We start from the raw sequence: 25265 nt of genomic DNA on the forward strand, positions 1-25265 counted from the left end.
AACAGCATGTGGTAAACACCATCATTAAAGTAGATAAGAGAAAGACGTGGAGCTGAGCTTCAATTAAAAAGAACATGTATGCTTCCAAAGGAAATAAGGCCATTAAAAAGGTAGAGAGAAAAGGCAGGGAGAAGTGGGGAGGAGGAAAAGGAATTTGAGACAATTAGACCCTTTTTTAAAATCTTATCTTAAGTGTGCATATATAACAATTTTTATGTTCAAAGATTTAATTTTTATTCGTACTTCCTCTTACATGTTCTTCATGAAATGCAGTAAATTGAAAAAAACAAACTTTTTCAGCACAAGAGCATTTATTTGTGAAGTAGGCGCTGACATACTGGCATTTCTTTGCTGAACATTCCCCCGTTTTGCCGGTCACGGCGCCCATATGTACTGTGAGCCACTTTCCAGAAAGGCGTGAAATTAGATCACGTCCACCACCCGAGGTAAACCAAAAGGCGTGAAAAAGGAGAAACCCATCATGTATGTAAGGGTCACCCCCCCCCCTTTCTTTCTGATGTTGTACGAGTCGCAACCATAGTAATAACCACGGAACCGTATTTCACTTCAGGGACGAGCAGCGCTCGTAGTTACAATCTACGAATGAAACAGCAGCTGAAAGATCAGGACACTTCCAGCTGGTGAAGAAGGCCCGGAAACTTCCAGGTGGTGGGGAAGACCCGGACACTTCCAGCTGGTGAGGAAGACCCGGACACTTCCAGGTGGTGAGGAAGACCCGGACACTTCCAGCTGGTGAGGAAGACCCGGACACTTCCAGGTGGTGAGGAAGACCCGGACACTTCCAGGTGGTGGGGAAGACCAGGACACTTCCAGCTGGTGAAGAAGGCCCGGAAACTTCCAGGTGGTGAGGAAGACCCGGACACTTCCAGGTGGTGAGGAAGACCCGGACACTTCCAGGTGGTGGGGAAGACCCGGACACTTCCAAGTGGTGGGGAAGACCCGGACACTTCCAGCTGGTGGGGAAGACCCGGACACTTCCAGGTGGTGGGGAAGACCCGGACACTTCCAGGTGGTGGGGAAGACCAGGACACTTCCAGGTGGTGAGGAAGACCCGGACACTTCCAGGTGGTGGGGAAGACCCGGACACTTCCAGGTGGTGGGGAAGACCCGGACACTTCCAGGTGGTGGGGAAGACCCGGACACTTCCAGCTGGTGAGGAAGACCCGGACACTTCCAGGTGGTGGGGAAGACCCGGACACTTCCAGGTGGTGGGGAAGACCCGGACACTTCCAGGTGGTGGGGAAGACCAGGACACTTCCAGGTGGTGGGGAAGACCAGGACACTTCCAGCTGGTGAGGAAGACCCGGACACTTCCAGCTGGTGAGGAAGGCCCGGAAACTTCCAGGTGGTGAGGAAGACCCGGACACTTCCAGGTGGTGGGGAAGACCCGGAGACTTCCAGGTGGTGGGGAAGACCCGGACACTTCCAGGTGGTGGGGAAGACCCGGACACTTCCAGCTGGTGAGGAAGACCCGGACACTTCCAGGTGGTGGGGAAGACCCGGACACTTCCAGGTGGTGAGGAAGACCCGGACACTTCCAGGTGGTGGGGAAGACCCGGACACTTCCAGCTGGTGAGGAAGACCCAGACACTTCCAGCTGGTGAGGAAGACCCGGACACTTCCAGCTGGTGAGGAAGACCCGGACACTTCCAGCTGGTGAGGAAGACCCGGACACTTCCAGGTGGTGGGGAAGACCAGGACACTTCCAGCTGGTGAGGAAGACCAGGACACTTCCAGCTGGTGAGGAAGACCCGGACACTTCCAGCTGGTGAGGAAGACCAGGACACTTCCAGCTGGTGAGGAAGACCCGGACACTTCCAGGTGGTGGGGAAGACCAGGACACTTCCAGGTGGTGGGGAAGACCCGGACACTTCCAGGTGGTGGGGAAGACCCGGACACTTCCAGGTGGTGGGGAAGACCCGGACACTTCCAGCTAGTGAGGAAGACCAGGACACTTCCAGGTGGTGAGGAAGACCCGGACACTTCCAGGTGGTGAGGAAGACCAGGACACTTCCAGCTGGTGAGGAAGAACCCGGACACTTCCAGCTGGTGAGGAAGACCAGGACACTTCCAGCTGGTGAGGAAGACCCGGACACTTCCAGGTGGTGGAGAAGACCCGGACACTTCCAGGTGGTGGGGAAGACCCGGACACTTCCAGGTGGTGGGGAAGACCCAGACACTTCCAGCTGGTGACGAAGACCCGGACACTTCCAGCTGGTGAGGAAGACCCGGACAATTCCAGGTGGTGGGGAAGACCCGGACACTTCCAGGTGGTGAGGAAGACCCGGACACTTCCAGGTGGTGGGGAAGACCCGGACACTTCCAGGTGGTGAGGAAGACCCGGACACTTCCAGGTGGTGGGGAAGACCCGGACACTTCCAGGTGGTGGGGAAGACCCGGACACTTCCAGCTAGTGAGGAAGACCAGGACACTTCCAGGTGGTGAGGAAGACCAGGACACTTCCAGCTGGTGAAGAAGACCCGGACACTTCCAGCTGGTGAAGAAGATCCCGGACACTTCCAGCTGGTGAAGAAGACCAGGACACTTCCAGCTGGTGAGGAAGACCCGGACACTTCCAGCTGGTGAGGAAGACCCGGACACTTCCAGCTGGTGAGGAAGACCCGGACACTTCCAGGTGGTGAGGAAGACCCGGACACTTCCAGGTGGTGAGGAAGACCCGGACACTTCCAGGTGGTGAGGAAGACCAGGACACTTCCAGGTGGTGAGGAAGACCAGGACACTTCCAGGTGGTGAGGAAGACCAGGACACTTCCAGGTGGTGAGGAAGACCCAGACACTTCCAGCTGGTGAGGAAGACCCGGACACTTCCAGGTGGTGAGGAAGACCAGGACACTTCCAGGTGGTGAGGAAGACCAGGACACTTCCAGGTGGTGAGGAAGACCCGGACACTTCCAGCTGGTGGGGAAGACCCGGACACTTCCAGCTAGTGAGGAAGACCAGGACACTTCCAGGTGGTGGGGAAGACCCGGACACTTCCAGCTGGTGGGGAAGACCCAGACACTTCCAGCTAGTGAGGAAGACCCGGACACTTCCAGCTGGTGAGGAAGACCCGGACACTTCCAGCCAGCTGTGTGATTTCGCGCTTGTGTTGTCTTCTAAGATGTAAGTCGCTTTGAATAAAACCGTCTGCTAAGTGACAGTAGTAGTATTAGTAGTAGCTGGGGAGGAAGACCCGGACACTTCCAGCTGGTGACGAACATTTCCAGCTGGAGGAGCTGTACTGATGCCGTTCATGCAATCTGAGCACGGCAAACTCACACAGCGTCACGCTCTCAACCACATGCCACTCATGCACAATTGCGCTTACAGGCGCTACTGTTAAAAGGACAGAGGAAAGCTGACAGCATCTTTTCCTCCGCTGTTTTTATTTTCTATCATAATAAGTGCAATGAACGTGACTCACCCCTTCTAGAAATAGGAACGCTGGTTTCCTGTTTGTGAGGACACACGACTGCTGTATTGTTCTCTCTTACTTGGGCCAGTATGTAAAGGCCAATTAAGCAAAATTGGTGGCCCTCTTTTACAGCAGTATGTAAGTGCCTACTATCAACTACATAACTTCGTAACTAAACTCTGCTAAAAGGTCTGGAGCAGTCTGAAGGCATGTTTCCACTAGCAGGGGTTCCAACCTTTCAGGGTCGTTCGCGTGGGTCTCCATTATGAGACCTGCAAAAGTGGCTTTTGGGAACCATTACGGGGCAAAAAACGTCCTTGGGAACATAAATCACGTGACCACAGCACAAATTTGAGTACATTTGATCAAATTGGAGATTACAAGAAAACAACGATACGAGTTGGTTAAAGTTTCGTTGGCATATTACGCCAATGTAGCAGTCAGCTAGATGGTTTTCTTTTAGTCTCAATCGCTACGAGCGCTGTGTGTTTAAAAAAGCAAACAAAAACAGAAGTGGGTAGTGTCATGGAAAAATTCAAACATTATATATGTGGCAGGGTGGAGGATTGGGCGTGGCCTGCGGGGGAGCAGCACACAGGTGGCGCGGGCCTGTGCCCAATCAATCTCTCCACCCTGCCTGGCTATTTAAGGGGTTCTGCTCACAGAGGAATGACACAGAGCGGAGTGCTGATACACGTCTGGGTGATTAAAAATAAAGAACCACAATTTCTCCACCAAACCCCGTGTCCTCTTTTCCTGTCGGTCGACCCCCAGTAGCACGAGATTGCTACAATATACTCTCTAACAAAAGATCAACAGCTGTTTTAATGCAAAATACTAACGGGGGTCAGCTGCGAGAGGGGAACTGATAGTGGGGGGATATGGAGGATGTGGATGCAGATGAAAGGTGTTGGTGTTATCTGTTTTGTACTGTAGGCCTTTTTCTAAGAGAACTAGCACCTATGTGTCGGAGGCAGGAGGCCACAATTTCCCTTGAATGAATACTGTTAGGTCTCCTGTCTTTCATACAGGGGGGGCACAATTTCCATTGAATGACCATTGTTTCAATGGTCTATCACAGTGATTCCCAACCAGTGGGCCGCGGCCCCCTAGTGGGCCGCGGAGGTATTGCAAGTGGGCCACCAAATCATTTCCATTTTTTTTTGGGGGGGGGGGGGTATAATTATATAAAAATATACAGAATAATTATTTAAATATTAAAACTCAGTTATGTTTAAAATGATATTAAAAATGTTTAAGTATTATTTTCATTATTTTGTTTTGTTTTCCTTCAAGTATTAGACATGTAACAAGCAAATGAGCGATAGGAACTTTTGTTGTTATCGGTCGGACCACTTTGCAGGACTGCATTGCACTTGACTTATTAACGTTTGATGCTGATACCTGAAACTGGAGTATGAAGATGGATAGCTGGCTAGCAAGAGGGGGAATTAAAAAGTTCGGAGGTGGGCCGCGAACATTTTTGAGACATAAAATTGGGTCTTGAGTTGGAAAAGGTTGGGAACCACTGGTCTATCAGGTCTTACCCATTCCCATATAAAAGAAGACAAACAACATGTTGCCCTCAGACTCTACTCGTCCAGCCTGCTGCTGCACGTCGACTCTCCTGATGCGCATCAGTTAAAATAAACTTTGGTAATCTCAAGCTCACCGGTGTTGTAGTTTTGTTACAATAGCATAAAGGCGCAGTACTGATTTTAACAGGTAAACCCCATTGAAGACCGCTGTGAGCAGATTTTAAACTGGCTAAAAAGGGGCTTTTGTCCAATAGCCCTTGTGATTTGTTCAAAGCATATCAGACATACCAAGTTCTGAAAAAAATGTGTCAACCTATGAAAACACAGTCATGAATAAAAGGTTTAAGGCTGACCTGACCAGTAGGTATCAGCAAGTCAATGGGAAAAGTGACGACTTTACAGATGGAGTTCTTAATTTTTGACACTGCTGAGCTCCTTAGACCGCTTTGATCACTACAAACTTATCTGACAGTTGAGAATAAAAAGTACACTTATATAACTGAAGATCCGCTGACACATGTGGTAGACAACAGGAAACGCAACTAGTAAAGGTGTTAAAGAAGAGGATTTTTAAAACAGCAACAGTGAAAGCAACAAGCTGGTGCTGCCTAAATATTTGATGAACAGCTGGGAAAGAAATGAAGAAGCAAGTTGAAAGGTATCGGCAACAAACAACGCCATATATAACGTTTCCTGTCTTCCAGAGACGAGATGAAAACTGCTGTGAACACAGTGCAAGATAAAAGGAGCGGTAGCTCAAACAAGACAAAAACCGCATGAAACAATGTTCTTTAGGTGGTTCCATGAGACGGTGCACTGGAGAGTCCTTTCTTGGATTTGTTATACGGTTTTCCCAAGACCTATATCCATACATACTTAATGACTAAGCCCTGAGTTTATTAACTCCAGTGGGAAAATTTAACACAAACACAGATTCTGAATGAAATCTATTTCAGATTCTGACTGTACATTGATCATTTTGAGGATCAATGAATAAAGGAATAAATTCCTTTTGCTCGAGGGTTGTCTGTGTCTTGGCTGCAGCTTCTCAGGAGCTATGGCAACATAAATATCCCTGAAAAACAGACAAGCTAAATATATGAACTGCATACGACTGAAATACATGTGGAATTTGAATGTAGTTCTTACCCTACTTCTCATTACCTATTAAATATCCAAAATAAATACCAGCATCCAGGCTTCCACAGCAGAATATTGCATTGAACTGAGATCATTTTTCATTTTGATCAGTCTACGTACTGCAAGTGTGCAATAGAAAGATGGCAACTTCAGTTAGATTCATGTACTGTGCACCACAGTAAATGAGAGCGCCTGAGCGTCCATGAAGATGTGCAGTAACACGATTAGGTGAGTTTCCATTACTAGGGGTCTCAGGTACAACCTACAGTGTGAGGCAGGAATGGTAACAAGTCTGGGTCTGCAGTGTGAGGGATGAGGCGGTTAACGCAATCGTGTCCTTACTTTTTGATGGAACTCGGAGATTGGACGACACCACTCTCATGGAGTCCGCCTCTACCCTCAGAACATAGGTGGAGTTGGTCTCATAGTCCAGAGGTTTGGCTGTGGAAATCACTCCTGTTGTCTCATTTAATGAAAAGATATCTAGGGAGATTGGAGCAAGAGAGAAAAGGCAGCTCAGTCAAAAACACAGCGAAGCGTTTTCTTTTTAAGTTCTTGTACAAAGCAGAGTGGGTGGACAGTTTTACAGTGGAGATATAAGGAGTCGGTAGGAAGTTTGCAGTGTTCTCTGAACTGTGGCTGAAGATAATTTTAAGAGGAAGAGGCCTCAGGAAATCAAGAAGCTACAGCTCAAGCCTAACCGGTCCGTGTACTTCGCGGCCATCCGCTTTTTGTTTTGAAATGACAAAATAAAAATAGAGAAATAATCCAAAATAATCTGTTTCACGTTTTTTGTTATGATAATAAAAAACGAAAAACGAAAAACAGATCGTTATCCGTTATCCATTATCCATTATCCGATTTCATTGATGTGTTTGAAAATCGAAATTGTGAATTAAAACAGCGAGTGGGGTCCGTGTATCTTTTGGTCATTGGATTTTTCCATCATGAGTGGGAATCAAAAAACAAAAAACGATTGGTTTATTTGATTTTCCTTTTAAAACAAAAAACAAATATTGAATTACACTGCATTTTTTCTTTTTCTGTGTTAATATGATTTAACAAAGATTCAAAATACGCTTTTATTTTCGTTTTCTGTTTCATATAAGAAAAATGAAATCACTAGTCAATAGGAACGAAAAAACGAACCAAAAACAACCGTTTATTCATATTCAGTGCAGTGTTTGGCGGGTGTGCTTGTGAGAACTGGGGTCCCTGGAGGTCCAGGAGGCAAAGGGAAAGCCCAAGTAGCCTACCCCGGGACGTGGTCCCGGTCTTGGCCGGGTGCAGTGCAGCGTTTGGCGGGCTGGGTGTGAGTGTCTGGGGTCTCTGGGTGCCTGGGTCGGTTCAGGGTCTCATGGGTACCTGGGTCCTGGTCCCGGGACTCGTGGGTCCCTGGGTCCTGGGCACTTTCGCCCGATTTTCAGACACTTTGGCCGGCTTTTAAGACAGAAACGCCGGTTTTTCTGTGACGCTTCCAGGCTTCCTCCAGCCGCCTGTGTCCGCTCCCCGGGTTCCCCGTACTGACATTACGCCCCCAGATGTAGCTACAGTTGTCATAGCAACAGTAAACACCAGGTCAAAGCAGCAACGGGACTCGGGTCTCGGCAGCCCCGTGCGGGGAGACCTCGGGAGCGGCCGGAACCTCGCCCCGCCTCGACGCACCGTTTTCTGGGCGGGCGGATGGGTCCGCTCGGGCTGGGGGTGACCATCATATCAGGGCCCCGGGTCGACTCGGTCTCGCTACCGAGAGGGAGGCGCTGCGAACCCCCCGGTGGTCGGGGGAGCAGCGCCGCAGAGGCGGGCCCGAAAGACGGAGGAACCGCCCGACCGCGAGCGGACCCATCCGCCCGCCCAGAAAACGGTGCGTCGAGGCGGGGCGAGGTTCCGGCCGCTCCCGATGTCTCCCCGCACGGGGCTGCCGAGACCCGAGTCCCGTTGCTGCTTTGACCTGGTGTTTACTGTTGCTATGACAACTGTAGCTACATCTGGGGGCGTAATGTCAGTACGGGGAACCCGGGGAGCGGACACAGGCGGCTGGAGGAAGCCTGGAAGCGTCACAGAAAAACCGGCGTTTCTGTCTTAAAAGCCGGCCAAAGTGTCTGAAAATCGGGCGAAAGTGCCCAGGACCCAGGGACCCACGAGTCCCGGGACCAGGACCCAGGTACCCATGAGACCCTGAACCGACCCAGGCACCCAGAGACCCCAGACACTCACACCCAGCCCGCCAAACGCTGCACTGCACCCGGCCAAGACCGGGACCACGTCCCGGTATGGGGGGTAGGCTACTTGGGCTTTCCCTTTGCCTCCTGGACCTCCAGGGACCCCAGTTCTCACAAGCACACCCGCCAAACACTGCACTGAATATGAATAAACGGTTGTTTTTGGTTCGTTTTTTCGTTCCTGTTTACTAGTGATTTCATTTTTCTTATATGAAATAGAAAACGAAAATAAAAGCGTATTTTGAATCTTAAATCTTAAATCATATTAACACAGAAAAAGAAAAAATGCAGTGTAATTCAATATTTGTTTTTTGTTTTAAAAGGAAAATCAAATAAACCAATCGTTTTTTGTTTTTTGATTCCCACTCATGATGGAAAAATCCAATGACCAAAAGATACACGGACCGAGTGGAAAACTCTTTTCTCTATTTCCTATTCGTTTCCACTGCTGCTGTCCCCTCTTTTAGCTTTCGAGCCTCGTCATCTTCTTCACCTTCATCATCTAATGAAAATGCAGCTTCACATGGAAGTCCACGAGCTGGTCGCAGGTTCCCAGCTAAATCACTCCACAGGTCCAGATATTATGCAGCTGATCATTGCTGCTAAAATGTAATCCCATGATATTTTTATATGATTTAAAGCAGTGTTTCTCAACTCCGGTCCACGGGACCCACTGCCCTGCATGTTTTAGATGTTTCCCTCCTCCAACACACCTGATTCTAATGAACGGCTCGTTATCACGCTTCTGCAGATAACGGATAATGGATAACGATCCGTTTTCTGTTTTTTAATATCAAAACAAAAAACGGGAAACAGATTATTTTGGATTATTTCTCTATTTTTATTTTGTCATTTCAAAACAAAAAACGGATGGCCGCGAAGTACACGGACCCCCACCCTCAGGAGGAACTCTGGGTGTACTCACCTCCCTCGTTTCCGTCGATGATGGAGTACACAATAGACTGATTGACAGCTGCTGCCGTGATCTCCCCTACGCGGGTTCCAACAGCGGCCTCCTCACTCACTGGTGCAAACCTGGGAATGGATCAATCAATCATTATGAACTGATGAGAAAATTAAACCGACTTTTGGACCGTGGCTTCTTCTTAAAAGCAGAGATCTGGCAAGTTAAATACAGCCGTGAATAAAATCTGTAAAATGCATCCAATATTTCTTCATCTGGCAAGGTTGGCAGCAAGTGTAATCCCAAAGATAAAGTATATGCAAGCTGTGTTCACATTTAAAAGAGTTAGAGGGTAAAGCAATAAGAAGGGATGTCAGCACTGAAATGTGTTTGGAGATAAAGTGAGAGTTGGCTGCTGAACATTAACCTTTTAAAGGCAGGTAATAAACAAATTTCCCCCGTCTTTGACAACACTCATGTTTGTTGTCCTCTAAAGTCAGACATAAATCACCCGAGCACAGCCGTCAGGCCAAATGCCAGTCCAAGGACGTTTCATACAAAAAAAAAGAAAGAAAATGAGCCCCTGATGACATAACTCTTCACTTTGGATTTAGTTTGTTGATAACAAAACTAACAAAAAGCCAAGTTTAAATTCTTATACCATTTTGTTTATGTAGTACGTGAAGAAGCGTTTTACAGTCACACTTAAAATCATTAGTCTTTTAACAAACTGAAAAAATAATGACATTAATAACAAAGGGTAAAAAAATGCCCTTAAATCTGAGTAAAAATGACATATAAACAAACCTCCAAGGAAAACATTCAGAATATACAGGACTGTCTCAGAAAATTAGAATATAATGTTTGATTTGGATTCTTTGTTTTCTTTATTCAGATTGTTCCATAAACTGATTCCTTTCACAGAAACTTTAGTCCTGAATCTTAGTTTTTTAAAGATCTCTGTTCCTTTTAAGTTATACTTGTTTTCTCTTTTTTCAAATCTTTTCTGAATGTTGATTGGTAAAGTTTTTTTATGAGCTTTAAACATAATTTGCAGAATACTATAGTCTACTAATTCATGAAATTTCAACAATTGGAACTGAAGGAATAATGGATTTGTTGGATCTCTACAGGATTGTCTCAGAAAATTAGAATATTGTGATAAAGTCCTTTATTTTCTGTAATGCAATTTAAAAAAAACAAAAATGTCATACATTCTGGATTCATTACAAATCAACTGAAATATTGCAAGCCTTTTATTATTTTAATGTTGCTGATTATGGTTTACAGTTTAAGATTAAGATTCCCAGAATATTCAAATTTTTTGAGATAGGATATTTGAGTTTTCTTAAGCTGTAAACCATGATCAGCAATATTAAAATAATAAAAGGTTTGCAATATTTCAGTTGATTTGTAATGAATCCAGAATGTGTGACATTTTTGCATTACAGAAAATAAAGGACTTTATCACAATATTCTAATTTTCTGAGACAGTCCTGTAGGTACAGATTGAACTACAGGGTTTGGTTTGTGTAACTGGTACTGAAGAAAGGATTCCTGGCTCAGAGGAATTAAAACACTAATTCTGTAAAAAGCTTTTAGGATTCAAACTGTATAACATAACTTGTATTTTTACTGGAAATATGCATTCACCATTATAACTTATATTTTCTCTATAAAACATGCTCTCACTGATTAATGACATTTACTGACACGTTTTCTGAAATAAATAGTTTTAATCTGTGAATGTGTCACCATCTAATTAAATATAAATCGATTTGAGCTCTGTATTAGTTCAAGCAGGGACGTAGTTAGTGCTGATTGCGGCTGCCGTTCTGTCCAATTGTCCTTGACTTCAGTCTGTCCCAACCAATTAGCCCGTTTGAAGCCACGGCGCCGTTCAATCATTCCGTCTGCTCGCTGTTCAGCAGACTGCTCTTTCAAGTGCCCATCTCAGCCTTGAAACGCACCCCTCCCCCCTCACTCCGGCCTTCAATTCATTAGCCGATCGTTTCCTTTGTACGTGTAGTGTTTGTTTGCACGCAGTGAATTACTCGCCACATCACAACTTGGCCTCTGCTCCAGTGTCTTTCTAATGCCGAATTGAAGTTAAATGAAATATCCAGCTCTGTTTGAGGGGTTATGATTCCAGGCCGTGTGTCTTACTCAGATTATTAGAGAGCGAGAGCAAATACAAATCAATGAAAGGTCGGCTGGTATAGTAGAAAAACTGGATTTCAATAAATGTGGGCAAGAAAGAAAAGCCAAGAAGAAAAATGGTTTGAATTCCCAGCCACCCACATTGAAAACTCTGAATAGCAAGCAGACAACAAGGCGTCAGCGCGACAGTGAATGCAACACTTTCTGCATGGTTGCACTTTCCGGATTACTGAGTTATCGCCCAACTTCAGGGTCCCCAGATTTTGACCATTGCTTCCCATCTGCAGATGACGCCGTTAGTGAAAGGGAAAGGATCTGTGACCCACTTGTGAAACTCCCAGATGAATCGGGAATAGGATCAACTTCTTGCAAATTATAGCAGGCTGAAAAGTTAGTCTGAAAAAGACATCTCTGCTGGCATTCAGGATCAAAGTCAAAAGTGAATATTGAGCCACGGGAGGACAGAAAAATGTTGCCTACATTTCCAAAAAGATATCCCTCTGGAATAGAGTTTTCTACAGTAAATATGCAACCAAAACTGAACTTGCTTGCTATCTCAAGATGGGAAGGAAAGAAACTCGGGGCCTTTTCTGGTTTAGCAGTTTTTATAAATGTTTTCATGTGGTCATATGAGGAAATGCGTTTTTTGTGCCCGTATGATCAAATATTGTAATCTGTCATTGACTTTCAGTTTGACAAAACTCTTGCAAAGTGAATGAAATCAGTCCTTCCTAAATGCAACAGGAGTGTTTGCCAGTTTTAATTGGTGGATAAATCTGCATTTGAAGACTAGTGGGTTGCAGTGACGGAGCATAACATGATAGTAATCCATTAAACATGCAGTCATTTCTCATCTGACAGATGGTGGATAAAAACACCCACAATTTATGAAGTGTTACAGTTCCATCGTTTAACATGTGTCAGTTAATTGCCAGAAATGATATTTGATATTAATGACTGTTTTTATTGAAACAAAATTGTGAGAAAATAAGAATCACCATGAAATGATTACACTAGAATGAGGAGTTTATATGAAAATAGACCAAATGTTCCTCTACCTATCCCTCCATATTCCATATTTTTGAGGAGAAATGGCCAAGAACAAAAGAAATGTCAAGGTGAATCAGTGTCGAAGGGGTGAAACTATGGAACCGCCTGGATGAGGAACTAAAAAAAAGTAGCTCTATTTACAAATTAAAAAAAAATTATAAATCTAAAATAATAGATAAATATAGAACACAAATATAAATTATCTTCATATTAAACTGTCTAAATTATGCAACTTTCCTCCTGCAGCTGTCCTCAATCGTGAGTGACCACATTTATTTTCTTCTCTTCTTTGTTCATTTTCTTTGTTTTGTTCGTTCGTTTCATTTTCTTCTTATTAGTTTCTTTTGTTTCTGTAGTCTGCCTTTTGTTGAAAAGGATAGGCAAAATAAGCCATGAGGCTTCAGCCTATACCTTTTTGGTCAAAAAAAAAAAAGAAATGTGTACATATATATAATATATATATTTATACCTGTGTGTATACTGTACATATACAGTGTGTATATGCAAACATCTTAAAATGTAAATGACCAAAACAAAATAAAACTAAAACATATTGCCCTTTTTTCTCTTTGGTGTATGTTTGCAGGCTGGAGCCTCGGGAGCTGCGTTCTGGCCTGTGTTCCCGGCCCCCCCCCCCCCATCCCCGGTCATCCCGTTGCTGCTTCCACCTGCCTACGTGGATGTCTGCTGTTGACTCCCCCAGTCCGGCCCTCGGCAGGAGGGTCCCCCCTTATGAGCCTGGTCCTGCTCAAGGTTTCTTCCCTCCTAAAGGGGAGTTTTTCTTGCCACTGTTTGGCTTAAGGTTTTTCTCCCACTATGGGAGTTTTTACCTGCCATTGTTTATATAATAATTGCTCGGGGGTTTATGTTTATGTTTATGTTTATGTTCTGGATCTCTGGAAAGCGTCTAGAGACATCTGTTGTATTAGACGCTATATAAATAAAATTGAATTGAATTGAATTGAATTGAACTTACATGTATGCAGAACAGACACATTTTACCCTCAGATTTTGAGCTTTTCTTCCGATAACCAACATTTTTTTCTTTAGAATGAAGATGTGCGTGGCGTGGTTGCAATTTGCAGTTTATACTAAATGTCACCACCACTTATTGGATCTTTAAACTTGAGTTTTATTTCCCTTTGTTTGCGGTCATTGCAACTTGCTTGCAAGGGTGAGGAGGATCACCGCGGGTTGCTTTCATTTTTCCCGCAATCGGCACTATGCAAAATGTGTGTTGTGGGCCCAAAAGGAAGCAACCTGAGCAGACCAGGCTGAGATTCGCCTACATGGGTTGTGCACCCTTTGAACTGCATGAGAATCCAAATCACACAGGAAAACCCCAGGCCTGCATAGCGAGAATCTGCAGTCTTCATCTTCTGGCTGCGAGGTACGAGTGCTTAATACCCAGCACTGCTGTGCCCCCCCATATGTGGCTTTTGCCGGGATAAAACATTTTAAACTGTCTGAAATGTCGTTTTAAGCATAAATCATGTTTGGATAATTAAGCACATTTGGAACAAGCTGTCTAACAGGCCGTATAAGTGGTGAGATTAAACCATCAACATGGTCTTGTTTTTCTTCACGTTCCTCTCTTCACATGCGGTGGCTGGTTTTTTTTGGGCTTGCAGTCCTGACAGATTTTCTTGAAATCTGGCAACTCTCAAATTTCCAGCAGGTTTTGCTCCATTAAGTGAACCCAGTTCAGTCATTAGGCCAACCGTCACAGCTGGCTAAACATTATAGTGTGGGCAACCAACTGGCCGAGCCATCAAGTCATCACAACATGATAAATTATTGTTGTTGGGGAGCAACAGGGAATGTGAACGAGTGCTCACTGAGATTGTGTAGATGTTAACTTCCAGCCCAGTCAATCACTTCTCAAACCACCTGCTCTACCTCAGAAAACATGAACCTGAAGCTTTTGGAATAACAATACTGTAGATTTAAATTCAGTGGGTTGGGAATCTTCAACATAATTAATATGGCAAGGTTTTGAACAGCAAATAATTAAATTCAGGCCAGTCAGTAAATATGTAAGCACCGGATACTGAGAAGTCCATTTTTCTTTTTCCTTTTTCCCCCTGCAAGTAAGGGCATCAAGACGATGCTCTCACCATGCATGTCTTCAATGTGTGTGTTTTTCATAAAAACCGAGCATATAAAAGACATATTTATTTATCTTAAAAAGGTGGGTTTTCAGGTCACGTTTAAAAGCTATATACTTCCTTGTTGGCCTCATAGCAGCCGTTCAAACATTGAGGCTTGAACTAACTGTGAAAAACACACACATTGAAGACATGCATGGTGAGAGCATCGTCCTGATGCCCTTACTCGCAGGGGGGGAAAGGAAAAAGAAAAATTGACTTCTCAGTATTCGGTGCTTACATATTTACTGACTGGCCTGAATTTAATTATTTGCTGTTCAAAGCCTTGCCATATTAATTATCTTGAAGATTCCCAACCCATCCCAAGGAAGTATATAGCTTTTAAACGTGACCTGAAAACCCACCTTTTTAAGATAAATAAATATATCTTTTATATGCTCGGTTTTTAAATATATTTTTTAAAAATGTTTTATTTTTCTGCTCTGTGGCACTTTGAGATTACTAAACATAAAGTGCGTTATAAATACAATGTATTATTATTATTAAAATGTATTATATAAATTGCAGTTCCTTGATTGGGGGATGGTTCCAAAAGTGACTCCATTGACCCCACCTCCCATGTTAAAACGTTTAACTTAAAACATAATCACATCAGGTGGAATTATATAAAGCAACAAACTTATGTATAATTGGGGGCATGGACTTTTGATTGATGGCCAGCACAGCCAATGCCTAGCTGTTATTAGGGCCCGAGCACTGACAGTGCGAAGGCCCTGTTGTACCTGGAGGAATTTTGGTTTTTCTCGTTATTTTTATTTTTCTGACGAAATGAGGTCCTTTTTTTCCCCCTAAACGTGCCCCAAAAGTCACCAAATTTTGCATGCAAGCCAGGCCTGGTGAAAAATTTGATATTTAATGGTTTGCATTAATGGGCGTGGCTTAATGGTTCAACAGCGCCCCCTAGAAAAATGCACGAAAATCGGTACACACCTGTATCATGTCGCACCTTAAAGAAAAGTCTCTTGGCACCATGGCTGAAACCGAACAGGAAGTCAGTCATTTTGAATTAATCATGTAATTTTGGCACAATTTATGCCATTTCTTCGCCCGTTAATACGGCCCGAACCGTAACGTGCACCCAGGTGTGTTATACATCAAAATGTGCGTTTCCATCCTGCGACGACGCGCATTACTTTTCTCAGTGAAAAGCGTTAGCGTGGCGACGATAGACTCAAAAAAGCGTGCCCACCCTTCATCTGATTGGTCCATATTTGATTTGAACTTTTGAATGGTTTGACATAAAGACTCATGGGTGGTGTCATCTGACACAGTTTTGAGTACTTGACCTTCATTGGTTTAAATTAGCCCCGCCCCTTCTTTTGATTGGTCGATATCTGATAGTTCCTACTTTCTGCCATAACCTTTGAATGGTTTGACGTAAAGAGTCATGGGTGGTGTCATCAGACTCGGTTTTGAGTCCTTGACCTTCATTGGTGAAAATTGCACGCGCGAGGGCCCGTTCATCGCTGCTTGCAGCTTTAATTACTTTTGTTATTTAGTGACTGACTTCTGAGCATAACTTATGAGCTGTGAATAGACCTGAAAAAGTTAGTCATTCATATTTTAAAGAGAAAGGGTTTTGCTGCCCTGTTAATTTTACCAAAATACCACTGTGACTGGCCGTGGGATGGCCTGAAAGGGTTCGAGGACGAAGCTTAGCTAAGAGCAGGGAGCTTGTGCTAACCAAGCGTCGGCTACTTACATGTTCTCCTACATTTCTGCAGCTCCTCTGGTGTGTATTGATTAAAAATGTTGCACGCCATGGAAGCTAATTTCAGGATCCTGCCTAGTGGAAGTTTGCAGGTGCCCAAGGATAATGAAAACCTTATCCTTAGGCGACCAGAGTATTTATCAGCAGGTCAGATTAAACAATTTTTGTGTGATATCATGTCTCTTGTTTTTGAAAGAAATATCGACAAAACACAGACCTAGTTTGTGCTCCATCCTGAACCCTGCAAAGCTCTCAAACTCAGAATAATTACAAACTTGTTTTGTAGTGTTCAAGCACTCTCACTTTCCTTCCTTTCTTTTTTATGGAACATCTCGTTTTTCATCCCAGAATCTACATTTTCCATTTCCACAATCCATTCATGCTCATCTACTTCTGCAGTTTCCCTTCATCTTCTTCCTCTCTGCCCCTTCCAGTCCCTCCTTCCTTCCAGCTGACGTCCCTGCAGACCTCAGCTACATGTATTACCCTTTCTTCCATTCTTTGCTCTCTGTAATAGAGCGTAGACAGGGCTGAGAGAGCAAAATTGAGAAAGCGTGCGCACACACACACACACACACACACACACACACACACACACACACACACACACACACACACACACACACACACACACACACACACACACACACACACACACACACACACACACACACACACACACACACACACACACACACACATCTGAAAGTTGAAGAACTTTCACTGTACTTTATGTAATTTAGAATCATCCATACACCTTAACTTATGCACATGCACACGACTCCAAGTACATGTAGCATAAACTACCTTTGGCTGTAGTTACTTGTATATTGAGGATTGTCCCTTTAATTTATTTAGTGGAAATTTTAATTATAAAGAAAATTCACTTAGATAACCAAGGTCAAAATAAACAGTGAACAGACTCTATTTGACATAACCCAACAGAGATGTAGTTCTAACAATGGGAAAAGAAAAATAATAAGCAGAAGATGAACGGGCCCTTGCACCCTTGTGCACGTTCAGGCTGCAGTGGAAGCTTGTATGACTTGCATGTAGATTCTTCAGACCTGGACATTTACTGGATGAAACCACCCACGAGTCTCTATGTCAAACCATTCAAAAGTTATGGCAGAAAGTAGGAACTATCAGATATCGACCAATCAGAAGAAGGACCGGGGCTAATTCATGCCAATGAAGGTCAAGTACTCAAAACTGAGTCCGATGACACCACCCACGACTCTCTATGTCAAACCATTCAAAAGTTATGGCAGAAAATAGGAACTATCGAATATGGACCAATCAGATGAAGGGGGAGCACGCTTTTTGGTGTCTATCGCCGCCACGGTAACGCTTTTGACTCAGAAAAGAAATGCCCATCGTTGCAGCATGGAGACACACATTTTGATGTATAACACACCTGGGTGCACGTTACGGTTCGGCCGAAGAAACGGCCGAAGAAATGGCATAAATTGCGCCAAAATTACACGATTAATTCAAAATGGCCGACTTCCTGTTCGGTTTCGGCCATGGCGCCAAGAGACTTTTCTTTAAGTTGCGACATGATACAGGTATTTACCGATTTTCGTGCATGTATGTCAAACCGTACTGTGGGGCTTGAGGCACAAAGTTTTCCGGGGGGGCGCTGGTGAGCCATTAGGCCACGCCCATTAATGCAAACCATGACTTTTGGGGCACGTTTAGGGGGGCAAAAAGGCCCTCATTTCGTCGGAAAAAAAAAAAAATTCCTACAGATACAATAGGGCCTTCGCACTGTAAGTGCTCGGGCCCTAATAATATAACCCTGTCACTTTGTTTGGGGCCTTTCAGTATTTCAAATTTGCAAGACACATCACTGTCAGATCAGCTCCCACGTGTTTCTCTTTATCAAAGTCACATAATACTGCATGTATATCTTGGAAGTGGATCATATAAAGCTGTGACACCTATTTCAAAAGAAGCATACCTGTAACGTTGTTCACTTCACCTTGTAGAGACCACCAGCTTTGAACAGGCGTACAATGAATAGGCAAGGTTGAAAAGGGAGCTGTCGCACTGTATCTCTGTGATATCGTGGCCAAAAATGCAACAGCATTTCATTTAGAACTAAGTAAATTATGTTTGAAAAACAAAGGACATAGTTTGTCTTTTTTTTATGGGTTCTTGGGTACACGCTCTGTGTAGAACAGTATAGTGGGGAAAGAAAATATCACAGCCCCCCCGAGGCAGCGTGAGTTGAGAAGGACAGGATGAGTGGGCCAACTCTGTCTCTGTGAGGAGTCTAGTTGCTCTCCCACTGACAGATCGCTACCCATAGCGGATGTGAATTCCCAGCCCTCTCCCTCCCTGGTTAGACATGATGCTGTGAAAAGAACTGCAGTTCTGCTCTGAGCCAAGGAAACAGCCTCACTCCCAAGGAAGCATGCAGAAATGACAGAGCCTCTGTCAGAAGCCCAGAGGAGCGTCTTCTGGACGGTTTCACGTACCTTGGACTGAAACCAATTATAGACTATTGTAAAGAAGTTCAAACTGTAAAATGTTTGTCAGACCAGAAAATAATTTAAGTGGAAGCCCTTCAAAATCCACTTTGAAATAAAATCCTCTCAGAATATTGCACTGGCAGTTTGTTTTTTTCTTGGCATTGTTAAGATGTATTGCCTTTGTTACGTATTTATTTATTTATTTATTTATTTTTGTTTGTCGTTTTTCTTCTTTTTGTTTTGTTTGTTTTTTCTCCGTCAATTTTTAGGTTTTTTTGTGCGTGTGTGTGTGTGTGTGCGTGCGTGCGTGCGTGCGTGTGTTGATGATCTGTAATTATGTAGTCTAACCTTTGTTTTTTATTTATAGTTTTCGTCTTGTTGTATTTTTTTGTTTTAGTTTTTTTTAATTACTGTTTATTTCCTAAATTGAGGGGAGGTTCGCTGCATAAGCCTGTTGGGTTTTTGACCTCTCCTGTCACATTTGTTCTACTATTTTGATTGCAAGTGTTACTTTTATTGTGTGCAAACAAATTAAAAAAAAATAAAAAAATATTTGTCCCACAGCATGGTCTCAGTCAATACTGTAGCAACCAGTGAATGAAGCTCATTGCAATCAAGTTTCAGATATTTAGCAGCCGTGTGAGAAATCCGACTGTAAAATGTGGAACTGTTCAACCTGCAAGGCGACGTACCGTGCATACAAACACAAACATCATCCAACTGTCCAGCTGCACCTGCATATACACCTGGACCAGTATCACAATTAACACCAATGTCTAAGATCATGTTGTTAACTCTGAAATGAGCCTAAAGTGACTAATTGAGGCTCTGCAGCAGCTGCCCAGAGGTTCACCTCCAGAGTCCAGAAGGGAAATCCATTTTCATTTCACAGGTGTATCGAATACGACAGTTATGTTGACGCAGATTGCATTTGGAGGTGCACACAGCGTGTTCTTTGGCTGTAGCCTACTTCTTTTATTGACTTAAAAAAGGAAGCATATTAACAAAGTGTGTATTGTGTTTCTTGTGAGAAAGAGGTGTATCTATACTCTTTTTTTCTCTTTTGCCTTTTTAGTTTTTCACCCATCGGATGTTTTAAAGTGGACAGGAAATGACCTTTTCTAGCCACTTTTGTACTTTCACATCAGCTTCGTACATAAAGTCTTGCACTAGAAGAGGTGGAGAAAGAGATGTTCCATAAAAAAGAAAGGAAATGCACTAACACCTTGTACATTGTACATGACTTTTTTGAGCTTACAATCACATCCAAGGTATGACTTTTGTCTTTCCAATTCTTTAGATAAGTTGAAAACACAGAAAAGCAATGTCCACTTTTGGTTTCCATCTCTTTTCTTTCAAGACTACCAAACTGACTTAACTTGCTTCCTGTTTCTCTGTCAGATCCACTTGCATCCACCCTATTACCCTTAAGTAAGCATTTAAACCCGGGAATAACCTATGTTAAGTTGTAATCTTCTGCTCACGTTGCTTTGTCTGAGTTTGGATTTGTTTTTTGTATATGTAGTGTTTGTAGGACAGTCTTTTTTTAAAACCTTTTCACCAATCTGCTGCTCTGCTTCACATGAACCATGCATTTGTCCAGTATAAGTATATCTGTGAATATATCCAAAGATTGTTGATAGGATATATGAATTAATAAAACTTATCAAAGAGTGGCATGCACTCAATCTAAACCAGGCATACTTTCAAACTTTTGTGGTAAATTTATGTCCAAAATTGTTTCTGTGGTATTTATCTTACTTACTTATTCATCTAACATAATGTACCAGACGGTGCATATTGAGTCTGACACCTCTAACTAACTGAATATAAATGAGTACTGCTGGGGTCTATCTGTTAATGTTTGCATGGATTAAATGTGTCTCACCTTTTCTGAAATATAATTTTATGGCTTTTTCTCAAACTTAAATTTTTCATAGTCTTCTTTTTGACCCTTATAAATAACATTTTATATAATATTTGGGGAAAAGAAATCATCCACATAAAGTAATAACCTCATTTAACAGGTTAAACCTATAATAGTGCAGCCTATCCTTATGGATACAAAGAACTAGTCTGGTCTGGATTTGTCTTTGATTCCCGCTACCAGCAGACACAGAAGGGGACCTTCCCTGGACACCGATGGATAGGCATACATTTTTCTATGTCTACATCTGGATAAATTGCACTCTGACATGAGCACCACATTGCTGTGTGTCAGAAATGAAAAGTTTGAAAATATGCAAGATGATCAGTACTGGAGTTGAGGGGGGATGAGGGGGGACGGCATCCCCCCCTGAATAAAAACGGTCCAAATCATCCCCCCCTGTAAAACTACCATCCCCCCTTTCCATCCCTTATGTCATTTCATTAATGAATGTGGTTTTACTGCTATTTCAACATTTAGAGTCTTCACCAGAAAAATAATAACTTATTTGACAATTTTCACCTGTTTCAAGTAAATTTTCACTTGAAATAAGTAGAAAATAAGTAGGAAAAGATTTATCTTCTTATTACAAGCAAAAAAATCTTGTTCCACTGGCAGATTTTTCTACTTATTTCAAGTGAAAATCTACTTGAAACAGGTGAAAATTGTTGTTTTTTCCAGTGATGAGTCTTGTTTTAAGTGTAATGAGATTTTTTTTACTAAAATGAGACATTTTAACTAGAAATAAGACAAATATTCTTGTTAAGATTTAGAGTTTTTTCAGTGATCCATTTTACTTATCCTGTGAAGGACAGAGTCATATTGATAAGTTCAGAAAAGTGTTTTTTATTGTTGTGTTTTGATGTATTTGATGTAAGTCCAGTGGATATTTAAAGCTTACAGAAGGCTGCATTTAACTGCTGCTATGTCATTCCTGCAGTATTTCTGCAGGTGTTTTGGTCAGTGCTATTATTTGTAATATATTATATTATTTGTAATCAGCACAAATTATCTGTCCCCATATGATAAAATCCACCATCCCCCCTGATTTTTTTTTACAACTCGAGTACTGAAGATGATGGCAACCGGTTTGCAATGATAACGCCTAACTCAGTCTTTTGTCATGACCTGGTCTTCGTCTGTTGCCACTGGTCTCTCTATTGCACTATTAAGAATCCTCACAGTAGCAACCAAAGGCGTTAATGGTCAAAAGAGATTGGAAATAAGATATTAACTATTAGTCAATCCATTATGACTTGATGCAACATGTGTGCTTTTACTATCTAAGCCAGAAACGACACCTGCTGACAATCAAATCAAGTCAAGCCATGAGCTTGAGTCATTGAATCGTATCACCTGTCTCATTGGCATTATCCAAAGTAAAGTAAGTAATTTAAAAGATGCCATCTTTTAGTACACAAGCTGTGTTTGGCCATCCTCGTTGTATCTCTGTTGCATAATCAGCAGCTAAATGCCTGAGGGTGACGAGGAAGAAAAATATGTTTTTGCCCCCTGAGACAAGAGCAAGGTTTCACATTTGCATAAATATGCCAAAACACAGAAGTTAGCTGGATTTTCCATAAATTAGCTTTGGTGCCTTCCTTTGTCTTTTTGGTTATTGGGGTTATGTCATAGGGAACACTCCATAAAGGTTTATTACATGTTCACCATAAGGAGCAACATGAACCCAGGCAGCCTCACATCAGATGATGTGACTGAACTTGACTAAATGAGGAGTCTACAAAAGGGCACAGTGGGTTATTTCAATAATTGCAAATACTAGTTCACACAGCCATGAAATAAAACTAGAGAATATGAGAATGTATTCTGGGTTGACAGCAACTAAAATAAAATACCATGTGCATTGAAATGGAACAAAACATCTCATCTTGTTAATGAATGTGGGAAATAATGGGTGTACTTAAGGTCTGTTTGGTGTTGGCTCAATACAAAATCAGATTAGTTCTGTTCACGGTCACTGCCCCGCAGTTACATTAGACTCTCCAGTGACTGAGGCAAGTTCAAGTTGCAACACTGAACCAGACAGTCTCTGACCTTTCAAGGCAGTGTGGATACAAGAAACTGTCAAAAATTGTGTTTTTACAGGAGACCCATTTACATTTTCCTTTCTTTGATCCGTCTTTTTTTTTCTTTTTTTTGTAATCTGAGCATCAAAGCCAAGAAAATTCTCTGTGCATCTGTCACAGAAGCTGTGGAAAAAAAAAACCTGGACCCAGCTCAACGACTACCTATTCAAAAGGGAGAAGATGAAGAAAGCTCAATCTGTCTGACTGTGGAAATGCCAGCCTTTTTACTGGCACTGGGTTTACAGTCATAGAGACCCACAGCAATGGGAATTCATGCATTCGTGCCACAGTTGCTGTTTTTCAGGCTTTCAAATGTTCATTTTTGGGTGTTATTATATGTCAAACATATTCAGGCCGTTTCATCTGGTAGAAAGCACAAGATTTTAACCTGCTGTGTTTTGCCGAAGGTTATTCTCTAGTTGCTCAGGTATTGTTTATATTTTTTATTTGAATTATATTAACTGTCATAAAATATTAAACCCTCAGTGCCGAGAATAAGTACAGAAATATTAAACATTCAAAAGATGCCTCCATATAAACATGTGAGTGCACAGATGTCTACCGACTGACACAAAGAATTCTCTACCAAGCCTGCAGAATATTTGGAGTGTCAGTCTGCCTGCCGATCAATTTAACTGTCTGTAAATATCTAATTCATCTGCATTGCCATGTGTCTCCATTCAAAGTTTTACCCACATGTCTGCCTGTTTGGTTCAATCTACTTGTCAGCTCATCTGTCACTTTAAAGACTCATCACGCAGTATGTTGATTTGGAGATATATATATATTCCTTCTTCTATATATATATATATATATATATATATATATATATGTACATGTGTGTTTGCCTATCTGCCTGTCAACTTCAAATGCATTCTGACAGGACTAGCACTTCTTTTTTTATTTCTCCCATTTACCCCCAAAAAACTATTTTTATCTGGAAATATTTCCCAGTATTTTCCTTCTTGTCTTTTGCCTATGCTTTCTACAGTTTTTTCCCACCATAGTCCCCCAACAATTAATCTAACCTCATATTGGTTATTCTTATCATTAACCCTCATTTTCCAATCACTTACTGGTTTTGTGAATAAAAATGTCATATTTGCGTAATGCAAATGCAGTAATGCAGTAAGTACAATAAACCGAGAGAGAAAGTGGACCCACAACGATTCCCTGTGGAACTGCATCTATTATCAAGATGAAAAACAGGTTAGAACTGCTGCAACTTAAATTAATGTCTGCAAATTATGCCCATGCATTAAATAATTAAAAATAGAAGAAGAAACAAATACATTCTATGAAGGGGGAAGTGGAATGAAAATGAGGAGGCTGAAGGCTAAAGGGTAAAAAGGAAGTCGGGAGCTGGGACTAGTTTGAGCAACAGAACAGAGGAAACATGTTTTAGAGTTTTAAAATATGTTTTCTGGCAATTTGGACTCTATGGTATTTGGGACTTTTTCTTTTCACTTTTTTCGAAATCATTCAGAAATTTCTCCCCTTTTGTTATCAGTGTCTTCTTGGAGTCTTTCATTAGTCTGTATCTTTTTTAGACCCAGTGGACAAGGAAGTGTCAACTTGAGTGTTTGTGCTCCTTTTTTTGTGTTTGTTTGTTTCACTAGCAATCTGTCCTTTACAAGGAAGAGTTTTCCCAACTTGGTGACTTCAACCTTTAACCTCTTTTTTCAGTACTTTCACAAGGGTAGTTCCATCCATCCATCCATCCATCCATCCATCCATCCATCCATCCATCCATCCATCCATCCATCCATCCATCCATCCATCCATCCATCCATCCATCCAGATTGTTGGAGCCAAAATACTTTGATTTATTTTGTTTTATTTAAAATGAATATTGAATTGTCACCCCCTTTTTGGTGACGTCATGTTTAGCCTGTCAATCAGCCATGGTGGGTGGTTGTCCTGGTAACCATTATAAGCCACCTGGGTGGTGATTGCACGCAGGTGCGACAGGGGGAAGACAAACAGTTTTTGACCGTGCAAGACGTGCAACCGTGCAAGACAGAGAGTGGCGTTCTGTCATAAGTTTATGTTTAGTTTAAATAGTGGAATTACGTTTGCTTTGACTACTGCTGAATACGGAATAAATGGATTGGCATATCCGACCCGGATTCTAAGTCTGAGCGTTTGAATCAATTTGAAGCACGCGTCCAAACAAAACCAACCCTGTTGCCCTGAAGTATAGCCTATTGGTACAGGCTCTACACAGATGAAAGCCCAAACCTCATTCCTCCCCAACTATGTCCTTTAGCCCAACCAGGGAATACCGAGGCGTTCTCAGACCAGTCAAGACATACAATTTCCCCAATATAGTTCTTGTTCTGAACCAGGACTTCTTCCTGGTTGGACAACCCCATAAACCTCCCTAGGGAGCGGTCGAGGAGGCCTCCCAAGCAGATATCCAACCTACCTTAACTGTTAACCCTTG

General features: G+C 42.6%; 1 protein-coding gene across 1 annotated transcript in view; it reads right to left on the bottom strand.

The window, feature by feature from the left end:
• LOC133419473 (protocadherin-15-like) overlaps window positions 1-25265 on the bottom strand; it is a 447680-nt gene that overhangs the window by 99157 nt on the left and 323258 nt on the right. The window contains exons 27-28 of the mRNA XM_061708668.1: window positions 9261-9370; window positions 6456-6596 (exon numbers count right to left, since the gene is read on the bottom strand). Of these exons, the coding sequence (XP_061564652.1) occupies window positions 6456-6596; window positions 9261-9370 (251 nt within the window). The remainder of the gene's footprint in view (window positions 1-6455; window positions 6597-9260; window positions 9371-25265) is intronic.

This window comes from Cololabis saira, chromosome 19 (assembly GCF_033807715.1).
Source record: "Cololabis saira isolate AMF1-May2022 chromosome 19, fColSai1.1, whole genome shotgun sequence".
In the NCBI taxonomy this organism is placed as follows: Eukaryota; Metazoa; Chordata; class Actinopteri; order Beloniformes; family Belonidae; genus Cololabis; species Cololabis saira.